Source organism: Pavona decussata, unplaced genomic scaffold, assembly GCF_977016875.1.
Source record: "Pavona decussata unplaced genomic scaffold, jaPavDecu1.1 SCAFFOLD_133, whole genome shotgun sequence".
NCBI lineage: Eukaryota > Metazoa > Cnidaria > Anthozoa > Scleractinia > Agariciidae > Pavona > Pavona decussata.
In genome coordinates this window covers 3,939,722-3,958,815 of record NW_028145546.1, presented here as the reverse complement: position 1 = coordinate 3,958,815, position 19,094 = coordinate 3,939,722, and the positions used below count along the sequence as shown (strand labels likewise).

At 36.6% G+C, this 19,094-nt stretch overlaps 2 protein-coding genes across 3 annotated transcripts in view; both read right to left on the bottom strand.

Annotated features, from left to right (window-relative positions):
- The window catches only part of LOC146468326 (uncharacterized), a 29,589-nt gene extending 14,630 nt beyond the window's left edge, over positions 1 to 14,959 (bottom strand). The window contains 12 exon segments of the mRNA XM_085124974.1: positions 281 to 415; positions 965 to 1,070; positions 2,529 to 2,602; positions 3,214 to 3,488; positions 4,268 to 4,385; positions 5,591 to 5,825; positions 7,393 to 7,466; positions 8,022 to 9,081; positions 10,389 to 10,521; positions 12,174 to 12,316; positions 13,400 to 13,535; positions 14,338 to 14,959. Of these exon segments, the coding sequence (XP_084981100.1) occupies positions 281 to 415; positions 965 to 1,070; positions 2,529 to 2,602; positions 3,214 to 3,488; positions 4,268 to 4,385; positions 5,591 to 5,825; positions 7,393 to 7,466; positions 8,022 to 9,081; positions 10,389 to 10,521; positions 12,174 to 12,316; positions 13,400 to 13,535; positions 14,338 to 14,678 (2,830 nt within the window). The 5' untranslated portion in view covers positions 14,679 to 14,959.
- Positions 14,960 to 16,349: 1,390 nt separating this feature from the next.
- The window catches only part of LOC146468317 (large ribosomal subunit protein uL22-like), a 75,464-nt gene continuing 72,719 nt past the window's right edge, over positions 16,350 to 19,094 (bottom strand). For both annotated transcript variants that reach the window (XM_085124997.1, XM_085124996.1), the window contains exons 2-5: positions 18,487 to 18,718; positions 18,031 to 18,135; positions 17,054 to 17,150; positions 16,350 to 16,538 (exon numbers count right to left, since the gene is read on the bottom strand). In XM_085124997.1, the coding sequence (XP_084981123.1) occupies positions 16,399 to 16,538; positions 17,054 to 17,150; positions 18,031 to 18,135; positions 18,487 to 18,702 (558 nt within the window). In that variant the 5' untranslated portion in view covers positions 18,703 to 18,718 and the 3' untranslated portion in view covers positions 16,350 to 16,398. The remainder of the gene's footprint in view (positions 16,539 to 17,053; positions 17,151 to 18,030; positions 18,136 to 18,486; positions 18,719 to 19,094) is intronic.

Here is a 19,094-nt window from a genome sequence, read left to right as displayed (position 1 = left end):
ATGCTGGGTAAATTTGGGACTAATATTGAACTAATGTTGAACAGAATGATCCAATGGCTTCAACGCCATTCAACATTTTCGAGAGCAAAAGAAATCTTGAATCAATGTTGAATGAAAGATTAAACCAATTTAAGTTTGATTCAACACGCTTTCAACATTTTTTACACTTTCAACAATGACATTTGGTAAGTGTTGAACGCATGTTGAAGCAAATGTTGAAACCGTTTAAATGGACCTTTACCCTCATCCATGCACATGCTATGTTGATCTGTGCCCTTACCTAGTTTCAACCCGACTTTCCTGGGGCTCCTTGCCAAGGCAGCTGATCCTCCTTCAATGACACTTTTGATTGACACTCCCTCAACAATGGTGTTTCCACGAGACTTGTCGATAGTGACACCCATGCCTAGACTGCCTGATGGATACATAATGTGGTGATCAATTCAAAATTTCAACACTCCCCACCCCCTCGGGAAGCCCCTAGGCAACTGAACCTTTGAAGGTTGGCCTGTTCAAATAGTTCCCACATTCCAGGATCAAAAAGGCGTTCAATTGCCACACCCTAAAGTGCGACAAGGCCTCTCTTCAACGACAAATTTTTAGCTTCAATCAATCACTGTTCATTCTTTGCAGACAGGGATACATAAATGACAACTTCAAAAACTGTTTGTAAACCCACTGTGAGTAAACCATTTGCACACAAAGACGAAATCCTGTCCTTGAAAAACTCCTCAACTCCTCCAAAACAAGAAAAACCCATGTACACATTGCCTGGAGTACGCCTGGGAGGTGGGGTGGAATGTTGAAGGTTCAAATTGATCGGTGCTAGCTCAGAGCTTTACTTTGTTGTTCAACTTGGACTGAATGATCCCCCTTTGTGAGATTTAAATATCATGAAATGAGAAAAAGAGCACCGTAAAGTAATGAAGAAGAAATAATACCAATAAATAATGTTCTGGCTGACCTGTGGGTTGTTTTATAATTGTAAAGATGTCTTCAATATAATCAGACGAATCTGAAATAAAGAATAAAGTTTAGTCCTACAAAAAATGATCATGATGATTTTGAAGCTTTCACAATGATACTAATGAGGATGTTATGGTCACTAAGGCTTGGTACACACAAGGGTCCAGTGGTACACCAATACCCTTCAAGTGAACTACCAATTTTAATGACAAATCCTGATACTGTCGCCAGAACGTTAGTGCCTGAGACTTGTCCCAAGAGTTTGAACTAATGTTAATCAAGACAAATGGCCTGTGGAGTTGTCCTCCAAAACTGATCTTCTCCCTTTGTCTTGGGACAAGTCGACACCATTAAAAAAAACAACACAAAACAAAACAAAAAAAAACAAACAAAAAAACAGAACAATCACAGAGCAAATTGGACTGTCCCTGATAAAATTCCCCTAGACAAGTGTATATGCTCAAGAAACTGGGACCTAGGAATGTAATCTTTGGAACATGCACCAAGAAACCAGTCTGTAGTTGGCGAAGACGTTCCACCTTCTGTCCTTTGATCATTGGAAAGTCTTCATTACAGCTGACTTGTCCCCAGTCTCTATTGGGATGCGGAAATCGCAGGGCTGTGCTCCCCTCAGCTGCGCTTCTCTCATAGACTGAGAGACTGAGAGACCACTGGGGATGAGTCATTCATTACAGTACTGAAAGCTGAGACTTTACTTCTTTTAAAATATTGCATGACAGTTATTGTGAGCTAAGTTTTTCCGACATACCTGGTTCAATGTCTCTAAAGACAGCATCATCTGCTTCCTGTTGAGTTTGTGACTGCAACAAAATAACACAAAAGGGTCTTTAATATAGTTTCTAACTGTTTGACTAAATTGCAGAAACCACTTAGGATGGGTGAATGACAAGGATTATAAGGAAATAAATGGACTACAAAATGCAAGGCAAACCCAAATTACAATAACCTGAAATTGTCAATAAAATCATTACTAGTCATTTGATTTTGTGGGATTTTACTTGAAAAAAACTGTCAGGAACGTCTTACAAAGAGAGGATAACTTAAGAAGGCATGGGTGGTATGTAGCAAACCATTAGAAGTTTACATGCATGATGTTCAACATCTGCCATAAAGAACTCTTCCTTGTAAATCATCACAAAGGTATAAATGAGTCAATTGCTGCAGTGCCCCAGTGCATCATTAGTGGGGATCTTCTACAATCTCCATCTGAGGGTCAAGCATTCATGCAACAGGAAACAGAAGTAACATTTCTTGTGCTAGCTACCTCTAAGGAGAGGATATATGAAGATATGAATGGTTGCTAGAAGACTTCTTTGCTTTAGCTCTGGGTAATACTGTAAGCCCCCAAACTGTACTGTAGGACATTTGAACAGCGCATTGGTACCACAATGAGGAATTTTTGCCAGTTTGTTCTCAAAAATGTTAATTTCTCCAGGTTTGGCGCAAGGATAAGGGGATAGGCTCTACTGAAAATGAGTGATAGCATAGCTTCTATGTTTGGCTATTTTCCATTCTTAGGAGTCAACCAACAGACTTATTACCTTCTTTTTCTTGTTTGGTTCAGTAGAGAGTGGTATAAGAGGTTCACAAGATGATGAAAGGCTTGTCATATTATCTGCTGAGAAAGAGTCACACATAAAGCCAGTGAGAAGAACTTTATTTATGTGTCTCACTGTTTAGCATAGTCTGCTTGTTGGGGACATTGTACTAACTCTGTATCACCCATTGGCCAGTGATCAGACTTGAGGATGATGATTTAAAATATTTTAAATTTAAGCTGACATGTTTTCATTCTGGGTATGCTACTCTGTATTTGGGTACTTCAAGTAAGACAAAGTTATTTGTAACTGTCATATAATTTTCCATTTATCAGTAATCAAATTATTTAGTGAGGATTAAGGATAAAGAACACTTTTTATGTCTATTATAAAGAGCAAACATTATTAGCATGCATTTCTGGACATATTCCACAAGTTCCAGCCCTACACAAAGTTCTGGAATTGCCACTGCAATATCAGCCAGTGACAGACTTTGGAGGAGGAGCTGGATTATGCTTCACTTTGTAAAACCAGAGTTAATATACACGTACATGTACCAGCCAACTTTTCCCAAGTCAAATTGATGGGATTGTCATTTCAAACTAACCAGATTTCGAAAGATGTGTGGGAGCTGTCAGGTATAAGATATGTATTGCCACTTGAATGTCAAAATAAAAACCCAACTCACCAAAGGATTCAGAGCTCTCTGAAGCGCCTGAAAGGGTTGATGCTGTCCCTACACTCTTGGATTTCACAGGCATCTTTTTATCAAGCAGCTGCTGCTCACTTTGAAGCTTTGTCAGTGCATCATTTATCTGCATAGGAACCTTTTCTGTTGTCTCACTCTGTACTACTTTGATGTAAACTTTCCCTGGAGGAACTTTGTCCAAAATACTATATACCATTTCCACTGACAGACCATCAAGTGTCTGATCATTTATTTCAAGTAGGTGATCACCATTTCTGTAAAATAAGAAAGAAACAAAGTCAAAAGAATTTCAAGGACAGATACAATGAAATATTCAAATGTATGTCCCTTGTAAACTCTAACATTTAATCCACAAAGTAAGCGTTCTAATACAAATTATTAAGTAAGCCCTTTAAGCCATAAGATGATAGTGACCAGTATGCAATAAGAAATGATAAATCATCAAAGATAAAAACTCTGACGTTTAAACAGATTCTGCCAACAATGGGAGGAGAATACACACATTGCTATTGCCACTTTATGAAAACAAACTTCAAATAGTTTCCACTGATTAACATTGAAGCTGTTTTATGAAATACATATTAAATAAATTAAAATTAACAAAAATAAAAATGTCACAGTAAATAAAATTTATACATTAAATTATACGACACATGAAAAAGAAAACAAAGAAAATTTTCTTCTGGCTCCCCTCCCTCCCCATTTTTGTCTGAAGACAACGTTACAGTTCAAAATTGACTTTTAAGGGCAAGTTCCTCTTTGTGTTGACATTATTGGACAGTTATGATAGTTGAGAAAAATTACCAGGAAGGTCATATTAAAGGAGAACAGTCCTGCCAATATATTTTTTCATTTTTTCTTCTGTGCATAATCAGTTTAAATTAGTGACTTGGCATTTCACTTTATTGGTGGAATATTCACAACTTCACTGACTCTGGTACAGAAACTAACATTAGAGAAGCATAACTCAGATCTTATCTTCATCAGCTAAATTTAGAAAGGATTATCTGTGTTTTAACGTAAAATATTTTACCTCAATCGCCCATCATTAGCGGCAGGCGATCCTTCAATAATACACTGAACAAAGATCCCTTGTAACTTGGAAGAGGAATTAGTCCCTCCTAATCCAATTCCCAGGCTACTCCCAGGTTCTGAAAAATAATAAAGATAAACAAGTAATTCAGTCAGTAACTAACCATCTTGTAAGTCTTTTGAATTTCAATTTTACATATATCTTATTGCTTCTTTAAATAACAAAGAGCGCATAATGGTCCCTTGTAAAATACACAGTCACAAATTAAAGTTTTCTAGAAATCTAGGAATCTCAAACTTTTAAGACCAGACCTTGAAATCTTGTAATATCTGTTTTCTGAGCTTGCTAGCAACACTGCAAATGTATGAGGCCTTAAAGTTCTGACAGTTTCAGTTTGGTACAATGTAGCTCATAGGCCAGGCCAGTCTTGGCAAGTCTCAGCTTTACCATTTGCAACCCTTATTACATGTATATGTAAACTTGATCTGAATGATCAGTATCTTGGTAGATTTCTTCTATTTAACCACTTTCTACAATACACCCTAGGATTAATTATAAAGCTTTAAATGAAGTTGTACTGAATCATACTCAAAACTATTTTGTGCATTGCAGTGCTAAATAGCAGAGTAAATTGTTGACTGAACAAAACCTGTTCAATACTGTACACTTTACACTGTACTGTACTGTAGCCTTATGTTTCTCAAATTTTCTATTTATCTAAGAAATAATCTACTGTGAACAAGAGAGATATTTATAATTTGGCCATATTTTACACTGACTAGGATAACTCATAAGGGCCCATAAATCACACTGGACATGTACCCTGTGGAGCTTCATATCAGGAAAATATTGACGTAGAAAGAGAATTTAAGCATGACTGAATATTCAGAAATTTCCAGTGATGCATGGCTTTCTCCAAAATGTGTTAAAATTGATGCTGTTTATTGCAGCAGTATTTTAAGATTTGTTATCTAAGGATAATTTCAATTCAGTGCAATTTCATAGTTTGGATTATAATGAGTAGATAACATTATCATAAAACATGGTGCTGATAATTTGTCTACAGAACAGATCATTAAGCTAAGGTGTTTTATGACCTGGTAAGTTTGGAGGTTTGATCAACATCAAACAATAAAATGAAGAATAATAATTATAATAAGATACAATCTACAGATGACAAATTTTGACAAGTGAAAGCAAAGCAAAACTTTAACTTAAAATAAAATCAAGTTAAACAATTGTAATCAGAATCAATAAAACATAACTTAAAGCAATAATTACCAATTATAATAAAAATCAGCCTCAAATATCAAAACATCGCACCTTTATACAGCACAAGTTCAATGCTTTTCCCTTTCTTGTTTCTCTTTTGACGAAGCTTTCGAAACATTGTTGGCGATGAAGAACTGCTTGAGCTTGTCGAATCATCTGCAGTTACATCTTTACTATTACGGCGCGAGCTCCCTGGTGAACTTCTGGGGGTTGTAAATGCGGACAAGCTTGGTGCTCCAGGGCTGTTTCTTCGTACTTTCAAAGTCACAATTCCCCTGCGAATACTCTGCAAAAATATAATTCACAACAACAAAAGTTCTTAAATTTCACCTGTCATTTGATACAGAACAAACAATTTAACAAGAAAGAAAATATTAAACTACAAAAAATTCAGACTGTTTTGCCTCACAAATTTAAATTAAACTTTCAAGAACCCACATGTACCTTACCTACTTACTTACAAAGACTGTTGATGTGGACACATTTTAAAATAATATTTTCATCTTCAAAGTTTATGAAAAGGAATACAACAGTGGTTGACCATCATGTATGAATTTATGAATTAATTAGTTTTTTTGTTTCAATGTTATGTGTGAATGAGTTTTTTTTGTTTGTTTTGATAAATCATTTGTTCAATTACACACTGAAAGGCAGGTGCAATCTGCACTTGTTTAATATTTAATACAAAAATGTGTCTAAGGCCAAACAAAATGATATTACTATGACCCCCACCCATAATTGAATTAAACTAAACTATCTTTATTTTGAATAACAAAACAGCAAACCACAACAACACAAATCCAGTTAATGAAGGCCTGGGTTTAGTTCGGCTTTCAAAAATTAACTGATCAATGATCTATTTAACAAATGAATTTTTCTTATTTGATAAATCTTTCAGGAACATGCAAAATAGAACATGCTGTTAACAACTCTCTTGTTCTATTGTTTTTCATGGGGAATACAAATGATTCTGCTCACAAGATATGAAAACAAAGAATACAAAGCAATTTTAATTCAAATTTATCCCAATCCCATTCTCTTCTCACATTAAAATCACAAAACAAGGAGAGAATACACAACGATTTCTAGAATGCAAGTCAACAAACATTAGACAAAATTATAGGCCTATTTAACACAATAATTGCAACTTTGTTTTCCATAAAAGGTTAAATTTATTCCTTATTTTTTGACACTTTTGGGGGCTGAATAACATCATGACTTTTTGAAAGTTGTCCCACATAAATCTACATCTTTACACAATGAATGTAAAAAAAAAAAACTATATGACTTGTATGTAATGTTTACTTGAAACTTTTTTTCTTTTTGAGGAGAAAAGGTTTGTTGAGAAGATCAGACTGTATGCAAATTATCTGGGAAAGTGAATTGTGTAGCCAGGAACTTTTCTGATAATTGGGGAGCAGCGAAGGAGAGGTGGTGAGAGCACTTTCCTCAACCCACAAATGTGGCCCAAGGTTTGATTCCTGCCAGAAATGAACCCATATGTGGGCTGAGTTTTTTGTTGGTTCTTGTCACTGCTCTGAGAGTTTATTTCAAGGTTCTCTGGTTTTTCTACCGCCAAAAATTACAATTTGACCTGGAAATAGTGGACAAAGAGCCACTCTGTGGATGTGCCACTGAAATTCCCATTTACTTAATTTTATTTTTTAGTACCAGACAATATTCAAATCCACCCTATGAAAGGTAGGTCATTGTAACTTTTGATAGGGGCGGGGCTGAAAAAGCCAAACTTATTTAAAGCAATTTTGAAGCCAAACAGGAATTTTCAGCCATAGGGGGGTGGACAGTAAAAAGTGAAAGTCTGACATTAACATACATTTAATATTACAATCTACCTTAAAGGTATCCAAAGCTTCTTTGTGGGTGAAACCTTCAAATGATTTTCCATTTACTGATAACACCTCATCGCCTGTGAAAATAGTAAATAAATTTGTTGCACATTAAATTCATTCAGTCTGCAACAAAAGAGTGTGGTAAGGTCAGAGAAACCAGACAGTCAGGTGCCCTGGTCTTTCTATTCTCATTCAAGATCATTTTGGTACATCTCTGTGTGAGCATTGTCACCATGGCTTGGAATGTTTAATAAAAATTAGTATCAACTTACTAACCCTATATAAAGTTGAACCCTAGCTGAGTCTCAAACACTCAAGGGAGAAAAATTGTTTACCGACAGGTATATTAAGCGACAGCATGAAATAGCCAACTGATAACAAACTACAGAGAACACAATTAGAGAACGTACAGGAATCATTGTAACATGAAAAGCTGCAGGTGACAAACAAGAAAAGAGTCCTTTATAACTGTGTCCCAACTGACAAAGGTTATCTACTAGACTATAGAGAATAGCCCAGAGGATTCTGAAAACTGATATTGTTATATGAATCATTTGAGATGTGGCAATTTCCTTTAAACACCGACAAAATGCAATAAATAAAATTTAATGCAATATTATGTTTTAAGGTACCTCTTTTCATTCTCCCATCTGCTTCAGCTGCACCACCAGGCAGAATATTCTTCACATAAACAGACATATCACCATGAGGTGAATCTTTACCTCCAACAATGGTAAACCCAAGACCTTTACCACTCATTCCCTTTACCAAGACTATTGTCACAACTTCTTCCTCCATTCCTTTAACACCATTCTGTCTCTGTGTGGCATCATTACTTCCTTTCCTCTTGGCTTGAGGAGAATCCCGCTCATTACTACCGATCACTTTAAGCGCAGGTGTTGGCACACCTACTGTCATGACTTTAGGAGAGGTTTCCCCAAGATAACGTGCAGGAAAAGCAATGCCCATACCTCCTGGTGATTGAGGTCTCGGAAGTGAAGGTGAAATTTGACCTGGAGCTAAGCTTGTTTTGCTATCACTGACTTTTCGTTTGGAAGAATTTAATAACAAAGGACTTGCAGGTTTTTGTTTCTTTGCACCCTTTGCAACCATTGATGGTGGTGTCTTAACAGATGACATATTTTTTGCTGGGCCCTTTTTGAGAGGTTTGTCTTCTAACGTAACTGGCTCACTGTCTAAGCTTTCATCTTCTTTTGAAATCAAGATGTCTTCTGATTTTAGCCTTGATGCCTCACTGGAACTCTCAGATGAAGTACTTGACGACCGATGCCTACCATTGGTGAGGCTTGCTGTGCTTCCATTCAATGGAAAATTACTTTGTTTATTGTGTGCCTTCTCCGGTATTTCAGCATGTTTCTTCACATCATCCTTGTCAGGGCTATGATCAACTATTCTGGTAGGACTATTTTTCAGTAATTGTAAGTTTTCCGCATGATGGTCTGTTAACTTGTAGTTAGCATTTTGATGTAAGTTTTCAGTGCTTTTAACTTTCACTTTAGTGTTTTCGAAAGATTTCTTGCTACTTTTGTTGAACAGATTGTCTACAGATGCAGCACGATGTTTCAGTCTTATCAAATGGTCTTCTTTATCTATAATGTCTTTTCTATCGATATTGTCCTGAGACTCTGATCGACCTCTTGACATCGGTTTTTTCTCAGTAGATGTATCACCCTGCAGAGAGCAACATTGCAATAACTGGTCATGAAATGACAAAGTCAGAACTGCAAACTAAAGGGTTTTAAAATTAAACAATATAATGATTGGATAATAACAAGAGGCAACTGATAATCATAATAATATTGTTCATAATAATCACCTTCAACAATTTAGATGCAAAAAAATTTCTCTTACTCATCTCTATAGGATAATGGCCATCATAATAGTAATTACAACTACTCAGTCTGCTAAGGACGGTGCCTACTTAAAGCGAAGTATTTTTGCACGGTTTATCACTATGCGGGAAAAGCAGATCTTGGTAGCGGCTATTGAAATCCAAAAAGAAAATTGGGGGTAACCAGGCATTTTTTAGAGATAACTAAGCAAAATACAAAGCAATGTATGGCGCTTTTTTCCAAATTGAAGCTTTATTATCTCTGAAAAATGCATGGTTACCCCCAATTTTCTTTTTGGGTACCAAAATCACTTGCTAAGTTCTGCTTTCTCTGCATAGTTTTAAGGCGCGCACAAATATCCCTGTTATAGTAGGCACCACCCATAGGAAACCCGAGTATCTCCAGATGCGCAGAACGTATGCGCAGTAACAATAGTAGGCACCATCCTTAAATACATTTATATTTAAGGCAACAGCAAATACAAGTTGACCAAATGCAGTGATTGCACAGGATGCAATGATGGCATATGTTGACCATTAAAATAATTTGTATCTCAAATTAAGATTGTACGTTGTCTAAACAAGTGATTCTGTAACTAGTTTGAACACAGGAGTTACATCAAAAGTTGTTGTTGGCAAACAACTGCACCTTACAAACAACTTATTGATAACATCAAGAAAACAGACAAACAATGGACAAAAACAACTTATTTTACTGACAATAGACCAAGGACATTTTGACTTATAAAAGACGGATCAAAATGCACCGATCACTTTTTACAGTCTTCACAGGCAAACTGACAAATGACCAATAACATGTCAACTTCATGGACCAATCAGGTCAACAACCAGTGACATTTATACCATCTATTGATGTTCCACAATTTACTTGACTCTGATGATGACTTCTGCTCAGGCTGTTGAAATGTTTTGCTATGTAAATAACTGTTGTTAATAATAATACAGCAAATGAGGTCAATGTCAACTCAGACAGTCCATCTCAGGACTACACTCACCCGGATAATTTACAGTATATGTATTTGTAAAATAAGTGATTATACACACAAATTTATTTTTTTAATGAAGCTGTTGTCTGCTGGAGGATGTCATTTGACAAGCTATGTGACAAACACAAAATGCTTTGCACCTGTGTTGAGATGACAAGCTGTATAAGTTTGGGTGATGCTCGTAACAAGTCCACTGCTTCTTGCTGAGTGATGCCGATTAAGCTGTGACCATTGATCCACAAAAGTTCATCACCTTCCTTGAGACGGCCATCCCTGTATAAAAAAAACACTATATTGAGCCTTAAGCCTGAAGCGCCCCTCTAACAACTGTTTTGTAATAAAGTAAGAAGCATCACAGGAGAAGCGATTCATAGTAAGGGCCAGTTTAGCAAACCTGCGACGGAGGTCAGAGGTCAAGATGTAACTCCAGAGTAAAGCAAGAGCATGTCAGCACTAAGCTTTAGCTTTGGTTTAATCAACTAAGTTGCATGATTAGGCAATTTAATTTGACCACCACAGAGTGAATGACAAAGGAATAGCGCTCAAAACATCAGCTCTCAAATCTCTAAAGTTACAGCGGCCATATTACCTCACCAACTTAAGTTAATAAGTTGGTAACAGCTCACCAATGCAGCATCACAGATTCTCTACTACATGTAGATGCGTGGCCCCCTCATCCAATTTATTTTTCATGACCAAAAAATCGAGATCAAATGTACTTCATTGACATTTGTTTACTGTGATTGTGACCATGAAAAAAATCTGTTGAATCCAAACTTGGCAGGATGATGGCATTTGTGAATTCTTGTACAGGAAAGTTTTGAATAGTTTGGCAGCAATTCAAAACTTTGCCAAGTAAAGAGGGACCCTTAGGGGCAGACAATTCATCCTCTCTTGTGGCAGATAATTAACTTTAAGTGGCAAAATTGCCAACCACTAACAGGGCTGTTATTAGTAACTAGTACGGCTCCAGCCTCTCTAAAGCTCATTGAATGCACTTTAACAACACATTATAAGAGGGCTGTTGACAGTAGCAACAAATCAAAATATTTCAAGCCTGCCAATTACACAGCTGTATCACCCAATACACTAAAACCACTAATATTATTGTTGTGTTGATTAAACACAAACCAATATTTCAAAAAGTAAATTGAACGAATTATCAACCAATGAAAACACAACATCATTCAATTACGCAGTTATGCATACACAAACCAATAAAATAATTAAAACTCTTAAATCAATATACTAGCTTGCAACAAAAACGGTTAAATATACCAAAACTCAAAACATATACTGATTCTTGAATCACAACTTAATATCCCAAATGTGTTATTGAGATATTGATTTGGGATGATAGTTGGACTAAACGCAAGGCCAGTGTCTCTTTAACGTAACAGCGTTGAATCATAAACTAAAATTTAAAAAAATTGCTGGAAACACAACATTTCAGAATAAGATGTTTGTTAGAAACTATGAGTTTTATGAATATATAAGTAGTAATCAGAGATTAGGAGAGAGTGTTCTACTACACGACTTGTTGACGCAAACGCAAGTGTGACATGAGAATCAAAGCCTTAGTGAAAGAAACTTCTGGGGGAGGGGTGATTATCAAATTGTGTACTTCCAGAAATATTTATACCTCCCCCCTGGTAGGGGTTTCTTCTAAGAACCCTACCCTACTTGAAATTTACATATAGCTTCATAGTGGGTTTTTGAGATGCTACTGCTTCACTCTCCTGAAATTTACAATCCCTTCTGTGGGGGAGGGAGAGGGGGAGGGTATGGATATTTTCTGAAAATAGACATTATCCGTACCTAACAAATGCAGTCTGATTGTACTACTAACATGTCGTGTTATCCATTCAACAAGATCACATGTAAAATTAATCTGAAAGGTATAATTTCCAATATACCCATCTTACCTTGCGGCAGCCCCACCAGGACTCACATCAGACACATACACTCCTTTTTCTCCAGTGCTGTGGTTTAACTTCATGGATATTTGTACTCCAAGCCCACGGCTGTCCTTTAGAATATGAATCTTTTTCACTGCATTCTTCTGTATCTTGAAAGCACATCAAAATATAAAGATTAGCAAAGTAAACCTCAGGACTTGGCTATCAAACATTTAACAGCCGATCCAAGAAATATACAAGACAGTGTTGTTTGCGACAATACATGTAATGACTGTTGTCTGACTAACATAAAGCTCTTTCTCCCACTTAGCAAATTGTATTTTTCTCCAGGCCACTAGCCATCTTCATTTGGGGCATTCACTTAGATATTTTCTAACCAAAATCTCAAGGCAAGGCAGTTGGAGCGATTTCTACAGTTTCAAATAGATGAGCTGTATGGGATTTTATTGATCATAAAGAAAACAAAAGTTTCGACTTGGGTGAATTAAGGTACTCATAAGTGTACACGAACATGAAATTTCTATATTGTAGAGCTTAAGCACAGATGTTTTAGAGCCACGGATGGCAAACGGAAATTGAATTTTTCCCTTTTAGGAGCGTTTTCATGCCATCCCATTTGTAGCATCAAGCCACAATCATCAACAAGAGCTTTTCCTGTCTGTGGTAAGGAGCAAAACCATGCTACAAAAAGGAAACATTCGACTTTTGGTTGCCATCCGTGACTGAGTAATGTCTGTGCTTAAGTTCCCTTATATCTGATCTATTGTATTCCCTGATAGTAATTATGTCCTCAATAAGCAATGTCCACACACTTGACTCAAGTTCAACAGCCACCTTAACATAATATCAATCTTTGCTAAACAAGGAACATTTTACTTTTCAAGAACCAGGACCATGTTATTTTAATTAAAAAATCTTTTACGAAATGTATTTAAATAATGCCCTCTTATCTGCATGATACCAACTTATTTACTTCAATTTATTGGTCTGAATCTCATGGAGATCTCTGCAAATTATGTGCAGACAGAGCAAGTTCCGTTTTAAGGTCTTTTGTACACTAGCAATACAGGAATTTTAATCCAATTACAGACTTCAGAAAAATTATAACAAAGATTTCCTGTGAGGCATACATGTACAAGAGCATCAAACTAGCTGCATGCAGTTAAATACATTTTCAAGGGTTATAACATATAGACACTGTCCACTGTGTGTACTTATTAATATTTGTTTACCGGTTTTAGAGCTTCAGGCATCTTTTCAATGGTGCTGGCAATGCCATTTGTCAGAGGTGTATTTTTGTTTCCAGAACTTTCTCGAAGAACATGTATTTTTAATTTGCCACTCCGGAGAGCACTGCCTAAGTACCACCTAAAAGAACGATATGAAGAATAATATTGCAAATTAATATTTGAATTAATATTGAATCACCCAACAAATATATTAATTAAGCTCGTTTCAAAAACAAGACATTGGTGGATATTGCTTATGCTGGGAAGGGAGTATATAGATATATATAAACAAATAAACTACAATAGACAGGTTTGAAATTGAAGCCATTTTTAATTTGTCCTAGTTGGTAGCCTCATAATTGATAAACAAACGTCTTTGATTTTGGCTACATTTTCGTTGCCCATCACCAAATTGAAGGTACCAAAAAGTAATGATTAATTGATGTCAGGTTGTCTTTTCCAATTTTAGGCAACAAATATTTAGCATCGACACTTACGGATGAAATCAACAACATCAAACCCATTCTCCGACATAAGCTTTAATAACACAAAGGTCACACAACACAGATCACAAAAGTGCTACAAAAGGCTGTAACCTCGGTAAAAAGTGACCAACATTTCAAAAATATACTGTATAAACGTCTTAAAAACCAGAGGCAATACAAGTTTTTAAGTGTAAAGTTCTTTGAATAAATCATGAAGGAGCTAGAGTGCCCACAAACTGATTGCATTTAGATAAGGTTGAAGATCGCATTGTGATATTTTATTGTCGTAAATTGAGATGTGTTTCGATCTAAACCAAATAGGAAATCGTTTAGAAAACGTTTTAAGTCTATTTTTTAAAGTTACAAACTTGCGGATTATATAGTTTACGCTACTTACGTATAAACTACCCGTTGTGGTTTTTTTTGTAAACTTTGATGAAGTTAAGCTTAAGTTACCTTGCTCGTTCCAAGCTTGCCCTGCTCAAATCATGGCCATTAATTTCCAACACTCGATCTCCAACTGCAAGCCTTCCATCTCGTTTAGCTGCACTATCTGGCGATATTTCAATGATTCTTATATTCCCTAAAGCACTTCTTGTACGGCTTGGACTTCTGGAGTCTCTGTTTTCAAGCACAACTCCAAAATTTGCCGAGCAACCTTCGAATTCAAACGTTCTAATGTCACCTGAACTATAAACGACACCTCTTTCCACTAACGTTCCATTTTCGCTCCCCGAAACCTTGTTTGCCCGCGGCGAATAAAACTCTCTTGAAGAAGAAACCTTACTTTCAGTCATAGTGTTTACATCTTAAGTGGCAAAAGCGCTGTTCGTATTGTTCGGTTAAAGACATTCCAGTAATACTTCCCGACTTGAGTCACTTCACAACCAAACGTAACCAACATCAGAACTCGCTTGCCGCGCAATCGGGACACATCCGTTTACCAGCCATAATTAAAAATCGTTTACCTGGGACACCGATGATGTTTCAGAGAGAATATTCGCTTTTTATGTGGTCAACTGCATAATCAAAACGGAAGCGACGGTACCTAACTTTCTGTGTCTCTCTTCTTGCAGTTTTGAATGTCTGGATGACGTCATGATCACTGGTTACTATCCCATTCCACCCCCGTGCGTCGAAGTGAGGTTTTCCCGTGCAGGAGGAGAGACCAGTAATCCAGCAATAACCGTTCTTCAGTTCTAAATGTTTGACCAAGAAAGAGCGACTGAAATTATGGGGTGCACTTGGGGTTTCCATTATTGGCTGATTTTTTTCAATTTTCAGTTTTTCGTCTTAGTTTTTTTACTTTAGCAAGTGTGTTGATTATCATAACACATGAAAACCACTCAAATCATTGATATCAATCAGTTGGGGAACGTGAATGAAAAATGCCTGAATGGATATTATTTCTCTGTGGACATCATTTGGGCTTGACTACAGAATACCGCCACCTCCAATAAAGGTTGGATAGAGGGTCCTGAGACCATCCATTTACATTCCAGGTTCAAAGCGACAGAACAATCTACATGATGAAATGTCACAGGCAGAGAGGATGTCCCCCCCTCTCTGCAACCTTTTTCTCAGGGTCTACTTCTTTCTGTCCTCCAGGAAAAAGTTTGTCCAGGGATCAATGCACGCACATATCTACTTCTAATGTAATGACTATATTTACTCAAATGGGTCCCCTATATAAAATGTCATAAATAAATTTAACATCCTGGGGATAGTTTTCTGCATTTCATGCAGCCATCTTAGAACTAGGCATGTCCATTGTTTGAATTCAAAAACCTTTAGCCAGCAAATCCATCTTTACTTAGAAGACCTTTGTGAATGCTGCCTCTGGGTTTTTGTGAGAAAGGAATGCACCACTTGCTGATTGGTAATCAGTTTTTATGTTTAGTTTGTAGTGAAGAGCCTATACATTTTTCTTTTGAATAAACAAAACAAAACAAAACAACGTTACTTAGAATCTTAGCAATAAAGTGTGTGGCCCTCTCCACATCAAGCCCTTTTTAGGACAATAGCTTGGAAGCGGCCGAGTATTCTACGAGTATTTTTTTTTCTGAGAGCAAAATGCATCAAGAACTAAATCAGTTTAGAGGAACAGATGATGTCTAAACATTTTCTGGGGCCAAATTTTTATTATCCTTCAAATAGTTTTAAAATGACTCAGATGTGGCATGCTTTTAAGGTGGCCATGAAAATATTGGAAACTTGGGATATTTGGTTTTAGTTGGGTAGGTATTTTATCACATATTCTAGCTAATGATGTTCATGTTGTGGTTCAATTTTATCCTTGGTTTAAATTTCATTTTCCTTTGTTTCAAACTTGTTGTCATACATTACCATACCCAAGAAAAATAGGAAGATTAAATGTATACCAACAATAAATTTGAACCACAACATATACAGTAAGAAATATTTTGATTTATCTTAAGAGTAGATAATGTCCAAGCAAAACACAAAGCTTTTCTTCCAATTTCAGAAATTTTATTATACAGCTGTCAAAGAAGGGACCTATTCCCTGGATTTCATCTTTTCTCGTGCCAACTTCTTCTTGGAAACTTTTTTAACTTCCACCTCATCCTCTCCACGTGGTACCACCTGTTCACGCTCAGCCAAAATCATCTCAATGTGGCATGGCGAACTCATGTAAGCTGCAATAAAATAAGGAAACACATGAAATTGACCGAGTTCAAAGCATTCCTAAAACAGTCAACACTATAATATTATACTATACTATTACATTCTTATAATTGATATTTAGATATTCAATACTTATAATTTGCCTATAGGCTAGTAATGGGTGTATTAGGGCAAACAGTTGACTGGAAATGCCTTTCTCAGGATCCTTACTACCCCCTGTATAGTCCAGATAAACCACATACATGTACACCCGTCTGACACTGGAAGCAACCTCCATGGGTAAGTCGCACTTCTCAATTCTTTATAAAGGGCTGTGAACCAGTTTTTTGTACCCCAGCTTCATGCTATTCTCACTTCAGACTACTGGCAACAACAACTAGAAAGTTTGGCTCATGAGTGATAACTAACTCATGCAATACTATTTTTCATAAAATTTCAGTGTTTGCTTGCTGTTGCTAAGGAGAGGAAAATTATCATACAGGAATTGTAACAAAAGTACAGAAGGTACAATAGTTCCATGACTTACGATTAATGCGTCCATGGGCTCTGTAAGTCCGCCTTCTCATTTTTGGGGCTGCGTTAACCTGGATATGTTCAACCACTAAAGAATCCACATCTAACCCCTAAAAAGAAGAAATAACAGTAAACAAAGAAAACTAACCTGGTGAAATGAGACAGTTTTTGAGAAAGACAAATCAAATTGAAAGTGTTCTTCTGAGACGTATGATGCAACAGTTACGCAGTTACAATAAAACAAATTATTTGGCTGAATGTCAGTGGAATCCAATAATATAACTCTGTGTGTATTGGTGGTTTGCTTTTAAAGGGTACTTAATCATTCAACAGATCTGACAATTTTGACAATTGCAGGAAATTCCTGATCTCAAACTTTCAAATAGATCTCAAATGCTAACAAAACCAAGAGTAATAACAAATGTCATCAAGTGGCAACAGCGTTGAATGTAACACTACAAAACTCTTCTAATGGCCAACAGCAGATAATTTACTGTTTACAGAATGAATTACAAGTTAGAGTAGGAAAACCTAAACATTACAGAGTAGTGAAGTGATGACATCAAAAAAACTGAATAATGAGGTATTTGGAAAGAGCATGATGAAAAATGCCTGATATCTAAAATTAGCTCTTTGCTGTGTTTTGCAGCTCAGATATAGCAAATCTAGGTTCTCCATAAAATCTCTCTAGTGTAGAGCTGGTTCTAAAACTGAAGAGACCAGTGCAACATCACAGAGATTTGTGTGCAGTACTTTGGACAAATAGTAAACAAGAGGTAATATTTGGTCTGTGGGAATTTCCTACAACGCTTTTTCCAAATACCTAATCAGATCCCACAACTCTACAAATTTGATTTTTGTGACAAAACACTTCATCACTCTGTGTACTGGAATGTCTGTTGCGTTACAAGGTAAATTAATCCCGATTTGAGATTCAAAACCCATAAGATGCAAAGGTGATATTCCTTCCTATTTTATGCCCATGTTCACCTTGAACTCAGCATTACTCTCAGCATTCTTCAGGAGCTGAAGAAGAATCTCAGCACTTTTCTTTGGCCATCGGCCCTGAGATCCTGGAGCATTATGGTTCTTGGCCTGTCATAAAGGAAAACCGTTCCATTATCAGCAAGGCTGGTTAGAAATAACCTACGTAAGCTATGATTTCTAAATTAAAATTTTTGAAATCTACCAAATTTTTCTTCTAGACTTGTCACATGCACATTCATGCCATTTTAAAACCAATACTGGTTCAGGCTCGGAGATAGAGAGATGGAGAGCCACTCAAACAAGCCCGTTTTAAGAAACACTTTCCCCCGCCCCCCCAACACACACACTGAGGGGGGGGGGGGGGGGGTCCGATGGACAACTCTTGGAAAGTCTCGTGCACATGAAACTGGTCGGTTTAATTTTGTATAAAAACTTACCAGAGAAGAGATCAAAATTTACCTGAGCTTTACGACCGACGCCACCATTGAATCTACGGAATGGGATAATCTGCTTCTTGGCTATCACATCCTTAAGGTATCTGTTAGCCTTTCGGATGTGCATACCCTTGATGGCCACAGCTGTTTCATGGGTGTTCTTGAAGTGCACACGGAGGTTGGAACCTCGTGCCTTGCAAGACTTTGTTGTATTCTCGGGATCGGTCGAATACCGAGTCATACTTGCGTTGTATTACCTTGAAAAGAAATATTTCCACATATTATACTTCTATTATGCTTGCGCTTCTTATATGCTCGGTTATAAATCGAGGCTAGCTAGACAAATCATATAAACATTGTTGCCGGGTTCCAACACAGCCCAAAAATTCAATATTCCTAGTCAATGGGGGCTTCAATATAAGGCTTTGACACAAATTTGAACGATCTAAAAACGCCTCTTTAAAGAAATTGGTGGAGTAAACGACAAAGTTATTGTCAGGTTGCTCGCTCTAATGGTCGGTAAAGTGATCATTAGAATTTTTGCAATTCCCTTCAAAATTATAAAGATTTAATAATGTAAAAGTAATCATTGGTGTCTATGCTAAAATAATTTCATCTCTTGACGAAAGTATA